Source organism: Paramisgurnus dabryanus, chromosome 2 (assembly GCF_030506205.2).
Source record: "Paramisgurnus dabryanus chromosome 2, PD_genome_1.1, whole genome shotgun sequence".
NCBI classification, from domain to species: Eukaryota; Metazoa; Chordata; class Actinopteri; order Cypriniformes; family Cobitidae; genus Paramisgurnus; species Paramisgurnus dabryanus.
Window position 1 is genome coordinate 43,900,408 of NC_133338.1, and position 23,361 is coordinate 43,923,768.

Below are 23,361 nucleotides of genomic sequence, written 5' to 3' on the forward strand. Positions count from 1 at the left end.
TTAAAAAAATTAATCTAATTAATTAGAGGCTTTGTAATTAATTAATCGAAAATAATCACATTTTAATCACATATAAATATTTGACCTGAGAACATTGAGAAGTTATTTTTTCACATGGATTTTTAGTATACCATGAATAATGACTGAATACATAGCTTAAGCAACAAAATATTGTTTATTTTTGTTCAACCAAGTCATTGTACTCGGAGTCGGGCTAACGTCCACACTAGCTGCTATATGTTTTGCATTGAGATGATACTTGAGGCTCGATGTGCTGCGGTGATATGTGAATTCCTTGTTGCATAGCTTACACACAACCATGCTCTTATCGACGCTTCCATCCGTTCGTTTTTTATAAAAGAATTTCCGATCCACGGGGCCAACCAAAGCGATCTCATCAGCTTCTTCGTTCATGTTCACTGTGGTTTGTTGTTGTCTGAAGTCATGAACGCTAGTTGGTGCTCCAGTATAATCGGTCCGCCGAAACTCATTCAATGAGAAATGTTCCGCGGTGCAAAAATAAGTGCGATTAAAATGCGTTAAAAATGTTTAACGCGTTATTTTTTGTGTAATTAATTAATCTTTATTAACGCGTTAAAGTCCCGGCCCTAAAAAAAATATAATATTAGTGTACTGTGACCCAGATATTGAAATATCACATAAATTATGTGACACTCACAATTATGATTCTACACTCATTTCAACCCCTAGTTGGGTAAATGGACAAACCAGATGTTGGTTTAAAATAGGGGTAGGCCGATGCGATATTCCGTTTCGATATTAGTCTGATATTGGTGAAAATGGCAGGACTGAATATTGAAGCAGTCGAGGAGTACAATCCGATACAATACCAACACAGACCTTGTCATGGCAACTTGGGGTAAAGCACGACTTGCTGAGCAACATGAATTTGCACAAAGTTGCACTTTAAAATGTCCAAAGTTACCCCTTAAATTTCATTTGGAATTTTTGTGCTAACAAAAAATGTTGCTACTATTCTGTTTGAAACATTTAAATAAAAATGAAGCAGCAGTATTGCACAATGTTTCATTGAGTCTTTGAATTTGCACAGTCATTTGTTGGACAGTAAAATGTTTGAGTTCTGTAGCTCTGTTTAAGCTTTTTGTACGGCTAACAAATGTGTTACTTGCAGCTTAATTGATTAAAAGGGTGATAGAGTGGTGTCGGCCCAGCCCTAGTTTAAATTAACGTGGGTGGGAACTCCATATTTGACCCAACCATGGGTTTAAACAAACAAGCATTTGTATGTTTGAAATATCCCAGTAACCCAATATTTGGTTTGTCCATAGTTTACCCAACAATGGGTTTGAAACAACCCAAGAATTTGATAGTGTAAAACCAACAAAATTATGTATTTGGCTTTTTGCCCCAGTTGTCCGTAGTTTACTCAATGGTGAATATTTTGTGGAAATTCCAAAAAAAGTTTTAATTTCTGTAAACCTGTATATATCGTGAGAAGCAATACAGAACAAAAAAAAAGATTTCCACATTTATTCATTTGTGGTTTTATTTTTATTTTCTCATACGGTGTTTCCGAATCACAACAGCTTGATTTGTGTACACCTCAACCTCAATATTAAAGCTAGCTTTTTTGTTACAAGCATGCGAAGGTGATGAACATACCTCGTCAGGCGCTGTGGTTGAGGGTGCTCCCCGAACTTCCTGTGAAAAGAGATAAACACTTTAGCAGAAAGCCGGCCACAAAATAAACAATAACATCGCTTTACATGCACACAAATTCTTGACGCTGCACCTGTGCATTATACTTTACTACCGCAGCACGTACACACACACACAAGGCCGTCTCCCATCATTCAACGCAAGGCAAACACATTCACACACTCAAATGTGCCGCGACTAGCACACAACTGGCCACTATTTGCGATTAGCAGGCCTGCAGCTGTTGCGCTGACCTTGTGAGAGTCTCTCACGTGACCGTGTGTACAAACACACTCACAGGTGGCCGAACTGCGGCACTTTCCCAATCGGACCAGACTAATAATCACAGTAGACCAGTCAAATCTGCTGTAAACATGCATTTCTTGGCCTTCGTCGGGGATTAAAAGTAATGCTTTGGGTTCAATACAAGTTAAGCTCTATTGATGTTTGTTGTCTGTTGTCGATTATCCCAGAAAGTATTTCGACCGCTCCATCAGTTTGTAGCAAAAAGTACAACGTACATATTCAGTAAAGCACTTTTTGAAATATCCAAAATGCTTAGGCCCCGAGACCCCCATTGTAAGTGCATGACTGCATGCGCAATTAATGCAAAACTATTTCCTGTGGAAATAAGCAGCATACCACAGATGCTGTCAATATTGCTAAACTTGTTTTGAACTGAAAACATATCTTTATATAGCAAAACTCTCGCATTAGAACCGCAATACAGACGTTTTTGAAGTACACTCTTGAAAAGCCAAGTATGAGGCCCGCTGTCGGCTTTCAGCCGTCACAGACGTGATATTTCGTGTCAGGCAGACGAAGGCTTGTTTCTTCTAAATGTCACAGTAAATTGTAGAGTGACAAATCATCATGGTACAGTAATGTGGAACATTTATTAGACGTTTCGCTTATGCCCGTGACATCAGATGGCAAATGAAAACCGTTGTCTCATTTCAGTAGAACCTCAAGATCTGTCATGATACCATCTGTTTGAAGCCGTTACTACAGAGACATCGCAACTGTAATTACTCGAAATCTAACCAAAAATCTACAGTAGCCAAGACAATGCTGAACCTGTTTACGAAGCAAACTTTGTCATTGGCTAAGCAATGTGTGCTAATGTCCAACTCTGCGAAAGTTCACCGACGAATGACAATTCTGTCATCGTTTACTTACCCAGAAGTTGTTCCAAACATGTATTTGTTTTTATTCTGAATATATTTAGAAAATGTTTATATAACCAAACAGACCATTCAGTTTCATAGTATTATTTTACTACTATGGAATTCAATGGTGCCCCAGATCTGCTCGGTTATAAACATTCCTCAAAATATCTTTCTTTGTGTTCAGCAGAACAAATAAATGTTAAATAAGCTTTATATTTAATATACGCTTATATAAGTTTGGATCAGCCTGAGGATGAGAAAATGACAGTATTGTAATTTTTCTAGGGATGCACCGATAGGATTTTTTTGGGCCGATGCCGATACCGATTTAAACAGACAACTTCTGGCCGATACCGATGCCGATACCGATATTAAACACTTGTATACAATACTATACAGTTGGTCTATTAGCTAGTTTATTTCTGCATCAAATAATTTTTACTGAACATGGATTTGATCTAATTAACATTCAAGTGACCAGCATAATAAGATAGGCACAAATTAAGCTAAAACAAATATAAAAAGACAACATGACAACCTGTAAAGGAGGTTTTTGCTATTCAGCTTTCTTTCATTAACAACATTAACTCATTTTTTTTTACATATAATGGATTTCTTTATGCAGTTAATTAATAAACAATCGGTATCTGCCTTTCTCGTGCTATTGCCGATATGCCGATGGTATCAAATTAATCAAAAATCGGCCGATAAATATCGGCGGCCGATACATCGGTGCATCACTAAATTTTTCCTTGACTATCCCTAACAGTTCACACCAATCCTCTTAAAAAATCCAAGCACAATATTGAGATTTTTTTAAATATACAGTAATATACCGTATGACTATATGTGTATTGCCCTAATATACTTATATTAACAGCATCAGGTTGCACTTAGCATGCTCCTAATAGTATGTCTATGTCTTGGGTCTATAGACGGTTTTAGCAGTGAAAACTTTTTATTCTTTTTTTTATTAAACAAACATACCAGTAAATACAGATTCAACTACAAAAACAATACTAATTATAAACAGTAGATAAAGAACGAGTAAAGTGAAAAGCAAGTAAAATAGACAAAAAAATAAATAAAAAGGATAAAGCGATAAAAAAGTAAAAAAAGAAAATAAATAAATAATAATAATATAAAATAAAATTAAGCCCAGGGAAACATATAATTTAAAATAAGTTCGAGAGAGATAAAAGTGCCTCAAGATCCTTTGGTTTTCATTATAGAAAATAATAAATATTATACTTGATGCACAATGTAACTGACTTTAAAGCTTTTGCATGTTTAAAAGAAGAGATAGTACCCAAATAAGATTTCAGGTCATTGCAGAAAATAATAAAAGAGGTTTGACAGATAAAAATGTACACTTGTGTACAAAAAACTTGGCTAGAAAAATAAATCGATTTTTAAGAAAATACTTGCCTTTAAAAATTTTAACAGAGTTAAAACAACCAAATAGACATCCTTAAACTCCAAAGAGAAATTGACTAACAAAGAAGTACGTACAAATAGACAAAATTTCTTCCAAAAAGTAGCTATGAACACAATCCCAAAAAAGTACAGGCTCGTTTTTCACTCCACAGAAAGAGCATAGAGGATTGACTGGGTAAAATCGATGTAACACCTTGAATGATACCTCTTTAACGCTATTAATGATTAAATATGTGTTGGATAGAGACCGCACTTCCTTCTAGCAGTGACAACATAAACAAGCGGCTTTCGTAGTCAACACGTAACTTCCGGTAAACTTCGCTAAGAATAAATAACAACATAGTTTATTTATATAACAAGCAATATAAACAACACATAGATAACCTAGGAAACATAAACATTTGTTGTTTTTGACGAGGTATTTGTTCAAGAGTTCAGTTTAGCAACTAGTCAAGAATTTAAAAAACCGAAACCGGAAGTAAAGTTCAGACCAGACGAGTATCGCGTCACCGAACGTGCGTCCGATGAAACCGTCTATAGCTTAACTGGTCATTTGATTTTGCACCATTGTTAGTTTTGGTACATCAATGACAACTTTAAAATATGTGGGTGAAGCATGTCACTGTTGTAGTTTACATCACACGGTCTTCTTGTTTTTGTAAATAAGGAACATATATATTATTAAAACGAATGCACTGTTAAACGCTTAGGAAGAAAGCATACGTCAAATGACAAAGTAAGCGTAAGGAAACTGAGGCCTACAGAAGCTCTGCAGAGGGTCCGACCCACAGTGCTGTCTGCATGGTGCTGCTGGTCCCCATGGGCCCGTATTAAACTGACAGCATCCTTGAGGCCAAAGCAAAGACGAGACGGTGACTGTGAAAGGGTTTAAAATAGAAGAAAGAAAAATCAATGTCTGATACAGCCATACTGAACCTAAGGGAGCTACAAGAAGATCTCCTTTTAAGTCAAGCAGCCTCTGCAATGAGACCAGAGATTGAGATGGCACAATACAAACAGCCAAAGAGAATTATACTTTAAAAAGTTGCATATATAAAAATATCTCTTATATCCCTTAATAATATAAGTTTTACATTTATGCATTCAGGAGACGCTTTTATTCAAAGCGAGTTACAGTACACTACAAAGTATACATGACTATTTGTGCTGCTGCTGATATGCTATAATTGCATATCAAATTGCCAAATTATATGCAAATAGATGAACTGTAGGGCCTCTAAATGGCTCCCAATGGTCACAATGAACAATTATACTACAGAGGGACTTGAAAACAGAAACCTCCAATGCATTGGTAGTGATTATTTAATTGCAATCCTGAATGCAATCTTGATTTATATACTGTTTTGAAGGGATCCCAGGGAACAAATATGTTAAAATGGTTCTTTGCAACTCTCTAAATTAAAGTACAAGAGTCAACATGTGAACTCCAAGACAGGACTTGACTAAATACGCATATTCTGACTTGACAATCGCTCTGTTGTTATACATGATCATAGAAACTAGCTGTCTTATTTTCTTGCAGACAAAAAACAATGAAGCTTGTTCTTGCGCCTGGTCTAACACAAAAGGTCATTGAACTTTGTAAGCGAGGGAATGCTGGAAAAGGGAGGGGTGGAGAGAGAGAGAGTTGAAATTAGGGGGAGGGATGAGGCACGTGTGGAGGAGAAGAGGAAGATAAGAGTCAAAAAAGCAATTAAATGAGAAGTAAAAAGGCAAGAAAGGGGATCAGGGGTTTAGCAGAAAGATTAAACAGAAGATGGCAAAGGAACGAGAGGGAGAGCGAGTGTGGCGGAGAACAAGGACGAGTGCTAGTAGAATAATTATAGAGCTGTAGATCAATAAGGTTCCCACAGTGAAGTGCTGATGTTTGAGAGGATAATGGTTACCAGCCCGCTTCAAGTACACGCTGCTACCACACACACCCCACAATCACAGGTCTAGCTCAGCCAAACACTACATCTAACCGTCAACCCTGGATCTCCCCATCACACTATCACACGTGACCTTCAATCCGACCATCATTTACATCCATTACATTCTGACAGCAGACACATTTGGCAGTTCGCTGGACAGCTTCAGAACATTCACAAACTAAATGTCCAACAGTTACGGGGGAAGAGATGCCAAGCAACCAGATTTAATAGATCCTTATCCGTTGGGAACTGATTGGATTGTAAAAAAAGGCTGTTTCACATCAGAACTGAACCAGAACTGAGTGCACTTTACTAGGGCAGCAGTGGTGGGTGGTATGAACAATAACTGTGAATACCACATAAATAGAAGAAATACACTTTATTTTGATAGTACTTTTTAGACACTCTACTAACTACATTTTAACTAACTCTCATAGGGGCTGTTTACTATTAAGAGGTGTTTTTCATCGATCGGCTCACAAGTGGACGAGAGAGACACATTCTGCTTACACCTAATTTTGAAATCTGTCACTTTGTCTTGATTAGGTTAAATGGACGTGAACTAATATTATATTAGAGTACGCTGCTTGTTTTGTAAGTAAACATGCTGCACAGTGTTTTGTATGTAGATATGTAAGGGCCAGGGTTCTGGCGGCCCGCCTAAGCTTGGAAACTCTACCGCTTTAACTAGGTCGTCAAAAAAATATATATTTCGCCGCACAAAAGGCCATGAAGTGCAAGTGCATCTCGGAGAATAGTGCGTACGCGCTTCACACCGCGAGTGGGGCTCGCGCGCCACATGGCTGAAATGAGAAAGACATGGTCCGGACTGTCACTCTCTGGAGGATAACTAGCCAGTTGATAAAACATCTTGGAAAATAGTGCGGACGCGCTTCACACCGCGAGCGTGCACGCGCGCCACAAGGCCAAAATGAGATCAAGACGTGGTCCGTCATGTCTGGAGGATTGCCAGTTGATAAAACACGTGTCCGTGAGAACTGTAAGTGGACTTATGTTTTAGGGTTATTTAAGCCTGTCATTGAATTAGTCTATAGTTCTTGCAAATTTAAAGTAAGTTAGCTAGTGATTTTGTTGTTTGAGCAACCTGCTAGCTAGGTTTCACGTGCCTGTTGATTAGATATAATTGTTGAGCGCTCTTGCTCACGTTATTTATGTGCATTATTTACATGCTACAGTAGTTACACTCCTTTAAGATAATGTAATTAATAGTTGGAAATAATCAGTTTTTACAATTTTTTGCGATCTATCATCGTTCGCCAGACGTTCTACAACACCTGCTTTAGTTTGTGTTTATTAACTCTTTAGTTTCACTTCATCACGCAGCTTTTCCCGTTAGAGGTAAAAACATTTAATTCATTAATAATCTAGTATGTGTTCATTTTCTGTCATAGTTTCTTCAAAATAAAATTTAATTTGAGGGTTTTAAATAAAAATATTTTAATTTTCATCATGACACAAACCATGTTTTGATATTTATCATTATTCAGAATTTATTGGATGCATAGCAAAAACACTGCATATGACTGACCACTTATTCCTAAAATAATTGTCAAAAACTAAAACTAATATTATAAATTCACACTTGAAACTCAAACTGTAGCAGTTATATTTAAAGTTGCTATAGAAAAACAACATGCAAACTTGTGACTAATACAAAATGTGCCGATGTGGCACGCTGCTTGGCAACCATTAACAACTTAAAGTCAGTTCCCTTAGTACCAATCTCTTTCTCATCTTGACGGGTATGGGGCCACACCCTCCCTCCCCCCCACTAAAATATAATGGGCATCCATTTTTAGGAGGCTTTTTGGCCAGGATGTGGCAGGTGAGGGGTAAGGTAGAAACTATTTATAAAAACCTGAAAGCTTTAACCAAGAATACCATTTCCGGGTCCAAGCCTCCACTCGTTTATATGAAACTACAATCTCATCTGCACTTAACACATTTAAGCCATATTTTTATAAACTTGCAGTGTACAGTACATTCTCCAAGCTCACGATGTCTCAGACAACAATACTTTAAAAATTCATAAAAAATTTATTACTTTCTGGTTATCAAGGATTTTAGTGTGGAGATAACGGTTAAGATCAAGATTTTTCTGTAATTTTACACTGCACAGTGAGTCTATTTTAGTAAAGTTTGTTGTTTGCTCAAGGCATCCGATGGAACGTTTAGACGTTTAGAAAGTTGTGGCGTGTGACATCAGACTTAACAAGTCGATAGCATTTTGATAAAAGATTAAAACTATTTATAAACTATAGGTCCACTTTGAGTTGTTTGAGTTGAGGTTTCGAAAGATTTAACTGCTTTTTTGTCAGAAATACCTTGTGAAAAGCGAATACTCTGATGCAAAAAGCTCATCTTTAAAACTCTCCACTTCAAATGCATTAATCGAAAATATATTAAGCATAGAAAATCAAAGACTTGTAGAACAAGCAGATGAGTGTTTTTATGCTGTAAGCCACCAGGTAAATGTTTAATATAGGCAATAGTGTGTTATTATTTAATACCTTATATTATTTAGTGTTTCACTTTTCAATACTGGCATGCAAAAAGGGCCACTTTATATTTTTGTAGGTTTGAGGATATTTAAAAAAATAGGGATGTAACCATTCAGGCTATTAAAAAGTATAAAAAGTGCACATAATGGAACCTCGATCCATCAGGATATTCATGTCTGGCCCTTCATAAACTCTTCAGATTAAAAGACGCCAACATATCTTCTACAAGCCAGATATACTGTAATTGGTTACAAGACCAAACACGAAACCTGTAGAAGTCAATCAAATCTATATCCCGCCACATGTCGAGACATTGGAAAAACGATGTCACAAGACGGCAAAGGAAAAAGAGAGAGAGTTTGCGAAGAAAGGGTGAGGGCGATACAAGAGAAAACGTAAAAAAAACTATTTCCACGAAAAACCACTAGCATTTCCTTGAACCCTTCATAGAGAGAGATAAGTGAAAACCTGAGCACATTCAGAAGTATCATCCCCTAAACGTACAGTAAGATTTTAAACTGAGATGGAAATAATCTAACACCATCACACTTGAAGATGTTCAATCATTCGGCAGACTGAAACTCTACTTGGCACGCCTCATGAGCTAATCAGAATACACAACAATGATATAACGCCCAGATTTTATTGTTTTGTAGCATATTTACGTTCATTTGATCCAAAGGAAAATATGAGGCGAGAATATGACTCAAGCTATGTGCTATTCCATTTCACTGCTGTTATGAGGAAATGTTTTTGTCAGATTGTTAAAAGTGGGTGATTAGAAAAGTGCAAAGATTTCAGCTGGCGTCTTATCCTATTTATTCAGTGTGCTCATGCAGTAAGATAGTCCTCTCCAGCTCTGCGACTATCTGTCCAACTCGACCCACGGCTTTTGTGCCCATCCTCTCGGGAATAACTCAAGTTTAGGAGCTTCACACACTTCAGAACCGAGGCAATAACTAAAAGCTGTCCATGCTGACTACCAGCGTTAATCACTTTGGTGTTCAAGCGAATTCCCTTGAGAGATGTTGATCGGTAAAAAACAAGTTTAATGTTAACAGAATAAGATAAATCTAATTTTCCTTGAATTCCCTTTTTGGTTTTTATAATAAAATCCATAGATCAAACAAAAGATGGAAAGTGGTCATGTAAAACCAAATGATGACTGTTTTTGACCAAAAGAAATCTCAGCAACTACTAGACTTCAGGGGAAAAATGATTAGATCTATAAATATGACTCATTTATTAGGTGGGGAGTGCGAGGATGGTGGCGGGGATACAAGCAAAGCCATTAAAAAACGTAATAAGTCAAAGGGGAATGATGTGGGTGACATTTCCCCTTTTAAACGTCTGTGAGCGGAGCTCAATAGAGGAAAAGGAAGTGCTGTCAGAATCAGTTTTTCTGCATGTTATCCATTTTTGCTTCCTTCCCTTCGTCCTTCCGTTCCTTTCACTACTGTCTGTTCCATGACAGCACACAAGGAAAAGATCCTCTCTTACTCAAGGTTGTGCGAACCGATGAATTACCACTCTCGCTTTTGAGACAAACCTACAAACGCGCATGACATTTTGCAATCTGCGTTTCTGTTGAATTCGCTTACGGTTTGTGTTGAAAATGACACACAAAAAGAAATTCATCCTTTAAACCACATAGATAAGATGACCTGAATTTCATAACAGCAAACAAAGGCGTGCCCTGTATGTTTACAGAGCATGCACTTTACATCGCTTTGATGGTTTCTGACGAAGCGTTGCAAAAACTGCAACCCACTGACAGGCAGCCACCGACCCGAATGCTGACTTGACGTATGGCGAGGTCATTAACTTCGCAAATCTGCTGGAGTCCTGATAGGTGCTGACGTGCTAAAAGTCTTTATTAAGTAGTTAAAAAGACATATCGACCCCCTCTTTTCCAAAAGGAAGTGTGAATGATGTAATGGTTTCATCAGCCAGAGCAGCAGGGAGGGTATTTCTTACATCAATACAGAGTACATCATTCCTCAGTGGGGATTTTAATTCAGACACTGCGGGCGGTCACAAAATTCGATGCAATATGATGGATCTGCCTACAACTATATTTTCAGACATACTGTAAGTCATTCACTGGTGCTAGCAGTCATTCAGAAAAATGTCCATCAACTTTCAGCTGAACACAATTTGAGTTATTTTAGTACATGCCCTGGCTTACCATAGAAAACAGGTAAAAAAAAAGTGTATCCATCCATCACAGAAGTAATTCAGGTGGATTGAGGATTTTTTCATTTTGAAAAAAACATATTTTAAAACTTTATAAACTTTAAGGTAAAGAACTAATATGATTAGACATGCCTCCATACAGTTCACCACAATTGTAGTTCTTTTATGCATGTTAATATACAATGTAAAGTATAAATTGCTTCTTTCACAATTGTATCATTTAAAAAGACAAAAAATTAGCCACTGGAATCATATGGTTCACTTTTATGATGGATGGATGCATATTTCTGAGCTTTAAATTAAATTGAGTAGGGGAGAACCAGGACGAAAGTAACGCAGAAAGATAGTAACAAAGCGATTTTCTCAGAGCCCTGATAACATTTGCATCCCAAACTATGACAGTTTAGGCACACAACCCTTGCCAGAGCTGACAAATATCGCATTATTTACCCACCGTTTTCCGCGTGTAGATCCAGAAAGGTGTTTTTAACCATGATTCCTAAAGCGGTCATTTTTTTCATATATCGCGTTGTGTTTCTCGTTCCATGTGTTACAATACTGATCAATCTACAGTTTATTTAATGATCTAACACCTGTTTGACGTCTCAGAGTTTTTCAAAATAAAAGTAAATCTGGTTTAAATGTGAGGAGATCCTGTCGGGACAAAATAACACTTATTACTTTTGTCCCGCTGCTAATACTATTGTATATGTTGAAAATGTATATTATTCTAATTTGATTTAATTTCATTTTCATAGTGTTTCAACTGTTGAAATTTTTTTTATTCTCAACAATTTAAGTTTGTACTGTTGTTGGTTACCTCTGAAACATTTGATAAAACTGAAATTTAAAATTCACTATTTTTTACAAAGATAAATTACAAAATATGTTTGCAGTTACATATTAACGAGATCTTAGTCATGTATATTTAATAAAAACAAATGTAACACAAAAATATATCTTGTTTTGTTGTGTTACTTACTTATGATGTGTGTGTTACTTTCGTCCCTGCTGACGGGGTCAAAGTAACAATTCACTACTTATGTTCAAAGTGAAATTATACAGAAGTCGTTTTACATTTGTTCAAAATTCCACCTGATATTGATAGACCACACTTTTTAGTTATTGACCAAAGCAAAAATATATCTCTGTCTATAACATCTTTTAAATTATGTTTTTCTGAAAAATGGTACTTTCACCCCTGCTGTGCCCTACACGTTATTACAAAGCTGGGAATAAACAGGATATATACTGTGATCATAAGCTGAAAAACCAAGTCATATATACCTACAGTGGGATGACAGGGGAGGAAAGTATGGGATTTTTAGTTTTTTGTAAACCTATTCCTTGGTGCAATCTGCAATGATTACCTCTCTACTGCCCTCTCTGTTACTTTACGTATTTTATGTGTGATTTAAAGTCAGACATTACCTTTACAATTGCATCCAAATGCTTAAATTATAAATCTCAAACTTGTTGCGAATCAAGGTAAATATTTTTATTTATTATTTCTTTTAAAAGAAAGTAACAGATTACGGCTTTGAAATTTTGCCTGTCTTTCAAACATTCCTATAAGCTTTTAAAAGAAATCAAAACCTAAAATTCTGTCCAATGACAACCTACAGAAAAAACAAAGATCAAACCATGCTTGGAAACGTGTCTTTTATCAGACTGTTTTGTGGACTTCCCCAGACAGCCCCATGACAGTATGAATGACAGCTGAGTATTTTTCCCTTCTCTCTGACAAACCACACGCCGCAATGACAGAAACGGGAACTGAGAATCCTTGACCAACTGAAATCTACAGACGGTAGAATGAATAAAACCCAAAGCAACCAATAAACATTCCCATACTGTGCACTTGCCTCAGACAGACAGCAAAATTCATTGTATATTAGTCTTATAAAGCATGCTTTAAATGTAATTAAGATCTTATAGGTAAACAGTCACAATCAATTTATGTGCACAAAGCCACAAAAACCAACATTCATGTGTCTGGAGGTTCTGAAAGTGGCACTTCTGCTTTAAAAACACAAAATGCTAAATGATATCAAATATAATTATAGGCATTTTTTCTTATGCAACTAAGTAAAGAATCATAATCCTTTAATTGACTTAACATTCGAACACAGATCAAACACAGAGCAACCAACACGCTCGAACAAGCACATCACACAAATATGTTGAAATCATATTTCTCAAAAGCATACCTGAATATCACATCATCTCAATTTCCCAATGACCCATGTATTTTTAATACATTTTCTTTCTCCATCTCAGCAAGGCAAAAGTCTCCCATGTTCGCACTATCAGCAGTTTTTGTTCCAGACAAAAATAGTGATGAACTGTTAGAATAAATTGTCAAAATAGTTACCCCAGCTGTGACAAGAACAGTCCCCCTTGCCTTAAAATGGTCATAAAATTGACCATTACACACAGATATGTAATATGTATACATTTGCTACCAATATGCACCTTTGAGATACTAAGAAGTATCTTTCTTTGCGGTACAAATATTTGACAGTGTAATATTTTGTGTCACTTCCATACAGACTTCATATTCAGATACCTGACCTCATCCTTACCAGATATCAACATCAGTTACTGGAAAACCCAAACTGGTCAAAATCTATAGACAGATACTTTGTATCCCCACAAGGCAAAGATCAATTTTGTGTCCGCATGATCCAGTCATGACTCATGGTACAAAAACAGTGACACGTAAATACATATGTAACAGAACTTGAAGTAAACATCCTAAAAAGAAGAAAGTTCATGTGACTGTGATAAGAAGTGTCTTGCGCTTATCTCCCTACCGTATCAACCACCACCAACTGCACAACAGTATGGGTAGCTTAAGGGCGACGGGCCATGACATCATCAAACACAGACCGGCAAGGATTAAAAGTGCAGATACCATTTCAGTGCCTGTGGCGTTCTCTAACTGAGCTATCCACTGTTAACACAGCTGTTTTTACCACATGGACACACACAGCTCAGGATAAGAGTAAGGTCCTGATGTTATTCTCAAAGGGATGAGTCGCAAGATGAGCATTTGGATGTGTGTGTTGTTGTCATCTTTTAATTTGGCTGTACAATTAGGCCATTTTTTTATTAGTACTAAATTATAATGATAATAAATAATAATATTAATAATGATGAACTACTAGTGTAAATGCCTAATGAAAGAGTGATGACTTGGGGAAAAGTTTACTGAAAAATGAACAGCTCATCAATAAATCATCCTCATGCCATTCCAAACCGCACGACTTTCTTACTTCTATGGAACCCAAGGAAGATCATTTAATATGGTTGGGTGAATTCAAAACAATGTCAGTACATTATGATTCACTATCATGCCCAATAAAGCAACCAAAAATGTTTTATGTCCTTTTATGTTCTGTACAGGAAAGCCATACAGCTTTGGAACAAGATGAGAGTAACTAAATCATGACAGAATTGAAATTTTACGTGAACATATCCTTTAAAGGTTAAGTGTGTAACTTATTTCAACTAGAAGCAACAGACAGAACTGAAAGATGATAATGACAATGTTTCCTAAACACTCCCCTATGTGTGCTAATGTTCAGACAAACAGGTCGTCCCACCCCAAACTCACACTATGGGTTAAGCCAGAAGCTGAAATGCCAGACTGATCAAACAAACAGACGAATGTGTTGAAAAAAATGACACACAGTCACAGCATTTACATAATTCAGGAAGTCTACGTACTAACTTACAGTATGCTTGCGTATAGTTCAAAAATGCAAACTTCACCTTTAACACAATTAAAACCTAATGAACACCAGCCACTATGATGATTCATCCTTTAAATGTGATGTGTATACGTGGGTGTATATGTTTTTGTGTCCTGTCTATCATGAGGTGCCTGCAAGGCACACAGATACATTTCTGAGATTTGAACCCCGCGACTACATTTACAACGCCTGCGATTTAGAAATACCATCTTTCTGAAGTCACAGCAACAATAGTAACACCACAGCTCTGCCTATGGACGACCTCATGTACCGACAGGACCCGAGGCAAACAACCCCAACTATAGAGATTTGACACCCAATAATAGCAATAAATGACACGTAAATGACATCAAAAGCCTGGCAATGGATTAAAGTTTACATACAATCCCTTGGCATTTTTATTCATTTCCTTTCGAACACGCATGCCACTATAAGTCAATGCCGAGTGCAGAAATAAAGATTACAGAGGCTGATGCACGATGCCAGTGGTGTACCACATCCCAAAGGCAAACCATTAGTCCGAAACGGCTCTCAGCATGTTCTGAATCATCTCCATTCACTGTCTGCTTCCACTAAAGGCCTCTATGGAGATCAACTTCAAGCCAGTTTGAACATATGGATTAACTTACCTTTTATAGTGGCACCAGCCATGAGTTCATTCAGAATTAATGTACTGTTAACAGAGCTAGTCATGAGCGAGCAGTTAGTTAACGCTTAATTGATTTCCTTTCTACTAAAATACAAGTCGTAACGGAAAAAAAGAGCCGAAAGATATTAACTAGTGGAAGCCATCTGAGTCAAGTTAGCGGTTACCTCAAATTACCGAATTATGCTGACCTTCTGACAGCACCTAACAGACAGCCGAGGGCTTTTCTTAAATCGTTCAGTATGTGCTTCGTATAGTCGAACTTAACACAGAAACGTTCTGTGTAACTCGTAGCGAAGGGAGAGGCCCGAGCTGTGCCAACACGTCATATTAGCATCACATTAGTGAGGATACGAGACTCTGAACAAACATTCTCACAACCTTCCCTGTTTGCCAAGCCTCTCTGAGGAAACCTGGATTGAGCATAAAGAAGTAAAAAGAATGGTAGAAACCAAAGATTGAACGCGAGAGACTGGAAATGACAAAGTAGGGAAAAGATCTGAATAAAGGGTTAACAGTGGTAACATTAAATAACTGACCATTACTGAGCCAAAGCCAACCATATGCTTTCCTTTAGGAACACCATATGCTCAGGAATAAAGTTCTCTTTGGGTCTGTTCATTTACTTAATGTTGTTTTGACTGGGCAAGGTTGGCTCGTAGTTGGTTGTGTGGCAAGTGGCGTGACTGCATAAGATCAGTTTGACAGGGCGTGTGGGTGATCTGGTGGACCTCGGCTCACTAATTGATACGTTTCCTTAGGACGCTCCTGCCAAAGCTTCAAGATGTTACATAATCAAAGTAACGCCGGTTAGCATCACGACAAGTTTGGGACATTGTGCGCAGGGCCCTATTTTAGGAGAAGGGTGCTATTGAGACGTGGCCCTAATGCCTGCCCTTAAATGCCCCAGCCAATAGCCCAAGGGAGGGGCATTTTGGAAGAGGGACAGGGGTGGGTAGCTCTGGTTTGGTTGTTAGGTTGGGCTAAGCTGGGTCACCTCGGGCAAGACACATATGGCTGAGCTTACAACGGCAGCTTTTTCTTTGACATGGGGATATTTTAATGACAGGGAAAGAGTCAAAGAAAACGTTCTCCCGCTGACCACTTCCAACATCAGGCAAAGCCCGTAGAAGCTCCATATGGGACTTTCGGGAGAGCCGTTTCGCAGTTGGCCGTTCGCCTAAAACAATCGCGCGCACACACTCATCGCTTTTAGTTCGTCCTAGACACACTAGAATAGAAAAAAAACTCTGTTTACTGTTTGGTAGAGTTTACGCTTTAACCAGGGCAGGGAGAGAAAAGGTCGTTGACATGTCATCGATGTCACAATACATTTCCACCGTAGTTGCTTAAACTGGGGTTTAACATTCAGGATGTGAGCTGGTGAAAATAAACCATTATAATACAAATTCAGCGGAGATGCTATGTAATGCTGGGATGTATTCTTATCCAACTCATATCACGCTGAAAGAAAACCTTTAAGGCCTTTAACTATGAATATGGATTTCAGCCAAAGCTATGTAAAAAGTACACGAAATACAGGCACTTAAACCCCACAACTACTTGAGGTTAGGCGTCTACATACCCAAAAACATTCATAATGCAAAATCTAAGAGCCTTCTGACTGAACCTTAAAAATAAATCTGATCAGGCCTTCCAGTTCTGCAAACATTTCAAATCATCAAGCTCATCTGTAGGTTGAGTCGAACAACACAATAGTCATTTCTACTTAAAGACAATCACTAAAAAGAAATGAAAAACATCAAAAAAACACTTGTGACCTTCAGCTCGCTGGTGTTGTGTTGGTGGGTGAGGGGTTATAAGGTCTTATAGACAGGAAGGTGGTGATGTGTTACCCACACATGTCAGCTCTACCTCACTGTCTGGTTTCTCTATGTACGGCTATATCAACAGAGGAAGCACAAAACACACCAACACACACACATTAAGCACTACTTGTTCCTCTTTCAGCATTTTAGCATTCACTTTTTGTCATTCAGGGCTGGTTGGTTCATATCATTAGATGGTGAAGAAGTGTAAATCAATTTAAAAGTAACTGCGTTGTCATTACAATGAAATTTAACTAACATGCGAACACAGCTGCTCGAATATCGACAATTTGACAACAGCTTCAGATGTGATTCATCCCAATACTCATCAGACTTGTAATGGATTGAGGCCGAACTATAATTCATTTTTACGTGTGCGAGGGTCCACAAACAGTGCGCGTGACGCAATTTTCATCATCAGAATAGTGCGTGCGTACTTTACGCACAGTCGCACACCGCTGGATTTTTGAAAACCCTGCGTACATTGCACATGTAAGTTGCGCATGCACCAACAGGAGAATGTAGTATGTAGCCCAAGAGATGCATTGCATTTTGTTGCAATACACATGTGTCGAACATCTGTATGCACATATGAGTCAAATAAACTATACTTTGCTGTGTGCATTCAAATGTGCATGTACGTTCGCGATTAAGCGCAATTAATCGTTTGCAGAATAAAAGTTTTTGATTGCATAATATATGTGTGTGTTGTGTATAAATATATAAATACATACACGTGCATGTTAATTTGTAAGAAATATTTACATTTGTATATATATTTTTATATTCATATATAATTTATATTATACATAAATATGAATACTTAATATATATACACTTTTTCCCTAAAATTATACAAGCATGTGTGTGTATTTATATAACGTTTAAAGTAGGGTTGTTGCGGTGACAGAATTTTCCCACCGGTTAATCAGCGTGTGCATTTTATTTTCACTTTTGAATTAGGTGCAACTGTTGTTTAAATCCAGCGCTTGCGTACGCTACGTTAAATCGCGTATTAATTTGCGTGCAATTGCGAGTGCAACAGCTGGTTTAAGTGCTTGAGTCAATGTGCGCAGGTACTTCTGACAGAAACCCACCAGTCCCAAGCAGAGCAACCGGCTATTCCTCCATAAAGCGCTGCTTGAATTATGGGTTTATTATTATTTTTAATGAAAAACACAACAACAAAATGATCTCGCTTATATTTAACATCATATATGTATATTATAACAAAAGCGAGTAAGCACGCGGCTTTTGCCATGATCGTCTGGTCAATCAGCTCGCCGCAGTCTGACAGGAATAAATGAAATCTGACACCCGCAGCCGCTGCTCTGTGATGACGCGCGTTCAGCTCCGCTGAATTTAGGCAGCAGACAGCATTCAGTTCTTAGTGTTTGCTCTCTCTTACGAAACTAAATGATTTAATTACAAGAAAATATCAAAACGACGGTGAAAGACGGTGTCGCGGTAATCACCGTTTCACCGACTATCGCAACAAGCCTAGCTTAAAGTATATAATTAAGAATGTTTTTGGCATTTATTTGAGATACATTATGTTTTTTATTTATTAAGCAACAGAAACTAATCGTTAGATTAATCGTCCAATTAGTCGTTAGATTAGTCGACTAATCGTGAAAATAGTCGCCTGATTAATCGTTTAATAAATAGTCGTTTACCCCAGCCCAAATGCAGCCCTACATATATGTAAAAAATCAGACTACACTTTTGAGATATATGAAGTGGGATATAAAGAACTAGGTGTTTCATCTTTTGCTGTCCATAAATCTAGTTCCAAAAAATAACAACAATTGATTAAGTAGTAGCTTCGTCAACTGCACTAAATGCATTAGGTTAAAAAAAATAGCTATATCACGATATACACTCTTACAGTGAAATTAAATTACTCATCTAGTAATAAAACACTTCGGTCATACCACCCACCCCAACTTGAAGTCATCTCCAAATCTGACTAATAAAGGTCTGAAAGGGGAGAATCCACATTTGTATTAGTCACTAACATCATATAGACATCATTCAGCTCAATCTGACATCAATCAAACGAAACATTCAGACATCACGTTAATAAGCAAGCTTCATTTATGTGACTTTGGTTTTGTGTCTCATATGTAATTTAGTACTCTTTATGATTAAACAATACGATCAAGGTTTGGTCCTACAGGACCAAATGACGACAGACTGAAGTGCTGCTAGAATGATTCGAACCAAGACGTTGTAGCTGGAGTATGAACTTAAATTCAATTATGTACAATGCATGCACTTGCCCATTTGACATTATGAAGCAAATGTGATGTATCTGATGACTCAAGCATGACCATCCAGACCTTGTTTTGTCATTTTTGTGCAGATGACTACAAAGTGTCCAGTAGCTCTTGTCATCCACCTCAAATTTCTAAGGAGCAGCACTTGGCAACATAAAAGATGCTCTTGCAATTGAGAGACGTTGGTCAAGCTGTCTCTAAAAAATATAATTCTGACTAAAAGGAAAGAATGTGTTTGTTTAGCTTGTCAATTCTTTGTCAGTGTAACCCCATTCCCATTTTCCATTACCAAATTAGCATTGTGTATGTTGGAACGTGCCATACATCAAATCTGTGAAGCATTACTATGTCACTGATTTGCTTCGCTCTGCTCAAGTCTTTTAAATCAGATTAAATAAAAAAATAACAGTCAGGGGTTTGGACCCTAAACTCTGTCTTTGCAAGATGTATTCTGACATGAAAGACTAGACGGACCACTGTAAAATGGAAGAGATAAAATGCCTTGAGAGACACATTTTGAGGATGTTTAAAAGTAAAACACAGTCTAATAAATGTGACGCTCATGGCTTATCATAAACCATTCAGACCTTCCATGAATCACTGGTTCAAAGAAATGTCACATTTGCTTAACAGGGTCAAATGGGCAAGTGGAACCGCATCATTGTACGCAAGACGAAAATAAGTTCAAGAGGTCATGCTCATTTTAGTTTTGGTTTCTGCAATAGCTTTTCAGGTCAGCCTTTTTCACACATTTATAGGTGATAGACAATTTAAAATTAAAAATGGTGATACAGGTGGTGATACATTTGAGCATCTTAACTAAGTACTACAGTAGTAGACCAGACAGTTCCTCTTTCCTGTGGCTAAGTAACAACACATTCAAGCCATCTGAAATGCATCAACTAAGTCACTGTCACTGTGTTCAATTATGGGGCACACTCTTAAAAACAGCAGGATCCCTAGAGAGTAAACACTGTCAATCAGTCACCCCATCGCGCTGCCTTCCTTCCCCAAGCCAAAGCAAACAATTCATCAATGTGGGGCCATTTTCTGTCAAAGAAAATCAGAGTTTTTTTGTCTAGTTAAGTTTGTTTCCTTTTCATGCAGAGGCTAATTAGTCCCATGAGGTCCATAGACGCTTTCACATTGACCTCTTTCGTGATGACAAACCTTTTCGGTTCCTGATCCAAAACCTTGAACGATTACACTCACTGACTATATTCATATCGGAATGTTCAGTCTAACATGATTACGAAGAATTTGTCAATTTGGTTTAAATGGAATATGAAACAGGCAATAGAGATCACTTCCATGTTTTCTGAATGAAACATCCTGGATGAAAAAAAATGCTGACGGTGAAGAAAGCAAAGTTCCCTTGGCTATGCTGTAATCATGACAAACCGGCCAATGCAAAAATGAGGAAATTCAAGAATTAAAGGGCACCACAAACACTCTTGCACTCTCAGCCTTTCTTTACCTCATACATAAGCCATGCCAAATCAAACGCAACAAGCGATCAGGAATTTTTTCACTAGTTTTTTCATAAAACCGCAGCAGCAATTTTTGTCAATATAATTTCTTATTTGGCTCAGTGTGTGATAATGGCAATTTGATCCCAAAAGACAAAGCTAAGACCATTTAAAACATTCCTAACTCGCGCAAGTAAAAAACATTTCTTGCTCTCCTAGCTTGCCAATGAAATCAAGACCCTTTTTTGGCAAGGAGTTAAGCCCCCTTACAAATGATATATCAGTGGGCAACTGACCAGTCGATCGAAAAAGAATGTTTCCAATGGTCTGAAACATTACCAAATGACAGATCATCTTTTTCCACAATCACCAGACCAATGCACATAAGCCTTTAAGTTGCAATTCATAGCAATGGACCAAAACTATGCTGGGTGCCATGGGAGACCCCCAGGCCAAGCTAAATTACTCCAAAATTTCTCATTTCAACCTCTAAACTCCTTGTTGGGCTGTTTATGAATGCACCACCAGACTTATATCATTTAAATTCACATATAAAAAAAATAAAGACCTGTATTTTACTTTGAAGTTGGTCTTTCCAGCGAATACAGCGCAATGTAAGTGGGCGCTGCGTCACAAACAAACTACTGACATTTAAACGATGTAACTTCATTACACCAACGGAGAACTTCCTTTTTTCTTCTTTTCAAATGCAGACTGTCTACCGACCATTTTAGCATGGGCACAGGTTAAATTGACAGAAGCTCTGTATGAAGGTGAAAAAACATGCCATTTGTCTTGGTAGTAACAACCGTGTCTTTAATGTTTTACCTTTGCTCAAATAAAAGACAGAAAGAATGAGCAAACGAGGCGGCATGCAAACTGTCTTTTATTCTTTACACTGCTTTCACTTCAGGCGGGTCACTGAATGCACCTCCGCTCTTTACTTCTAACCTTTATACTGTCTCTTTACCTTGAAGAGCTTCTTGCCTGCATAATGGGCCCTAGGGAATATTTCTTTCAAACACACACGCCTACTTGTTTATCAAGGCACACACCTTGCATTGTCCCAGGCAGACAGACTTTATTGTGTCATTATACACAACAGAAAAGGCCTACGATTAAACTTCACTCCGAGTCCACATCACATATGCTCTGGCAGGAATGAATAGCTGCAGAAATTGGTCCGTGTATTGTTAAATGAAGCCTGCATCCCTGGTGCACGATACAGGCTACATTGTGTTTAAGGGGATTTCATCATTTAAGGTAAAGCATAGAATTTTGACACACTTGGAGTCCATAGATATACACTAAGGATTTACTATAGAACTGATTCGTAGATTTTAGTAAGCACATCTGCCCATCAAAAGAACTGAAAGGAAAAGACAGTCAGGACTGTATTTCACAAATAAAGGCTTGCACAAAGACTTATTTCATACAATCATACATTGGACTATAAGAAAATCATTTCACATTGATTTTAGTCTTTGACTTGGCCTTACTCAGTCAATATTAAAGAATCAAGGTTAAATGTTCAAAAAAAATTCTTTACATTATGATTTTTTGTAGAAAACAGTTAATTACTAAAAATTACTATTTTGCAGGTTTATTTAAATGAGGTTTTTTTACCAATTCCAACCATTTTCTGTTGTTTTTCTGTACCTCAACTGGTGGAACACTGCATTGGCAACCCTAAGGTTATGGGTTTAATTCCCTGGAAGCGCTGATAAAAATGTATACCTTAAATGCACTGTAAGTCACTTTGGATACAACAATCAGCCAGCATGAAACATTTCTAAATGGTGCATTTATAAGTTATAAGATGGCAAAACCTCACAACCAACACCAACCCATTGATAAAAGAGTCCTATATGACAACACATTCTTGCCACTAACACAAAGACCAATTTACAGTGCCCATAACAGTAGGCTGACAAGGACACAGTGGTCACCCGACATCGCACTTAACTTTACTGGCAATACTTGTGTAAGTACGATCAGCGGACAATTGCAATAAGCCTCTAAAATTAAGAAAACCCCTAGTAGGTAGTGGGTGTATCATCCATCACTAAGGGTTTTCTTAACTCGAGGGCTTTTGTGCAACCGGACAGACACCCTCATCACCCTAAAAGACCAGCTGTACATAAGAGGCACAAGCTTTAACAGGTCAACCAGTTGTGCAGTGGGAGCACACAAAAGACTGTGCATTCAACTGTAAAAGGCAAGCCATGCTCTAAAAAGACACCATGATGTCCTCACACATGCTAATAATCCCTGCGTCTCTAATTTCATTGGTGAACATCAGCCGGACAGGTGGCCAGTCAAACCAGTCGTTGGCTTCCCTGTCGAAACGGCGGCAGTTCAGGTCCACTGGAAAGCCCCCAAACAAACAGTCTGCCACCACCCCCGCCCCTTCTCGCCAAAAAAGGCAGAAAAAATCCCAGT

The 23,361-nt window shown here is 37.7% G+C and overlaps 1 protein-coding gene across 2 annotated transcripts in view; it reads right to left on the minus strand.

Annotated features, from left to right (window-relative positions):
- Window positions 1-23,361, minus strand: part of rbpjb (recombination signal binding protein for immunoglobulin kappa J region b) — a 50,309-nt gene that overhangs the window by 25,769 nt on the left and 1,179 nt on the right. Inside the window, exons 1-2 of one of the 2 annotated variants that reach the window (XM_065289038.2) lie at window positions 5,049-5,326; window positions 1,645-1,683 (exon numbers count right to left, since the gene is read on the minus strand). In XM_065289038.2, coding sequence (XP_065145110.1) covers window positions 1,645-1,683; window positions 5,049-5,107 — 98 coding nt within the window. In that variant the 5' untranslated portion in view covers window positions 5,108-5,326. Of the gene's footprint in view, window positions 1-1,644; window positions 1,684-5,048; window positions 5,327-23,361 lie in introns of those variants that run through there. The other variant, XM_065289040.1, reaches the window with a different exon arrangement.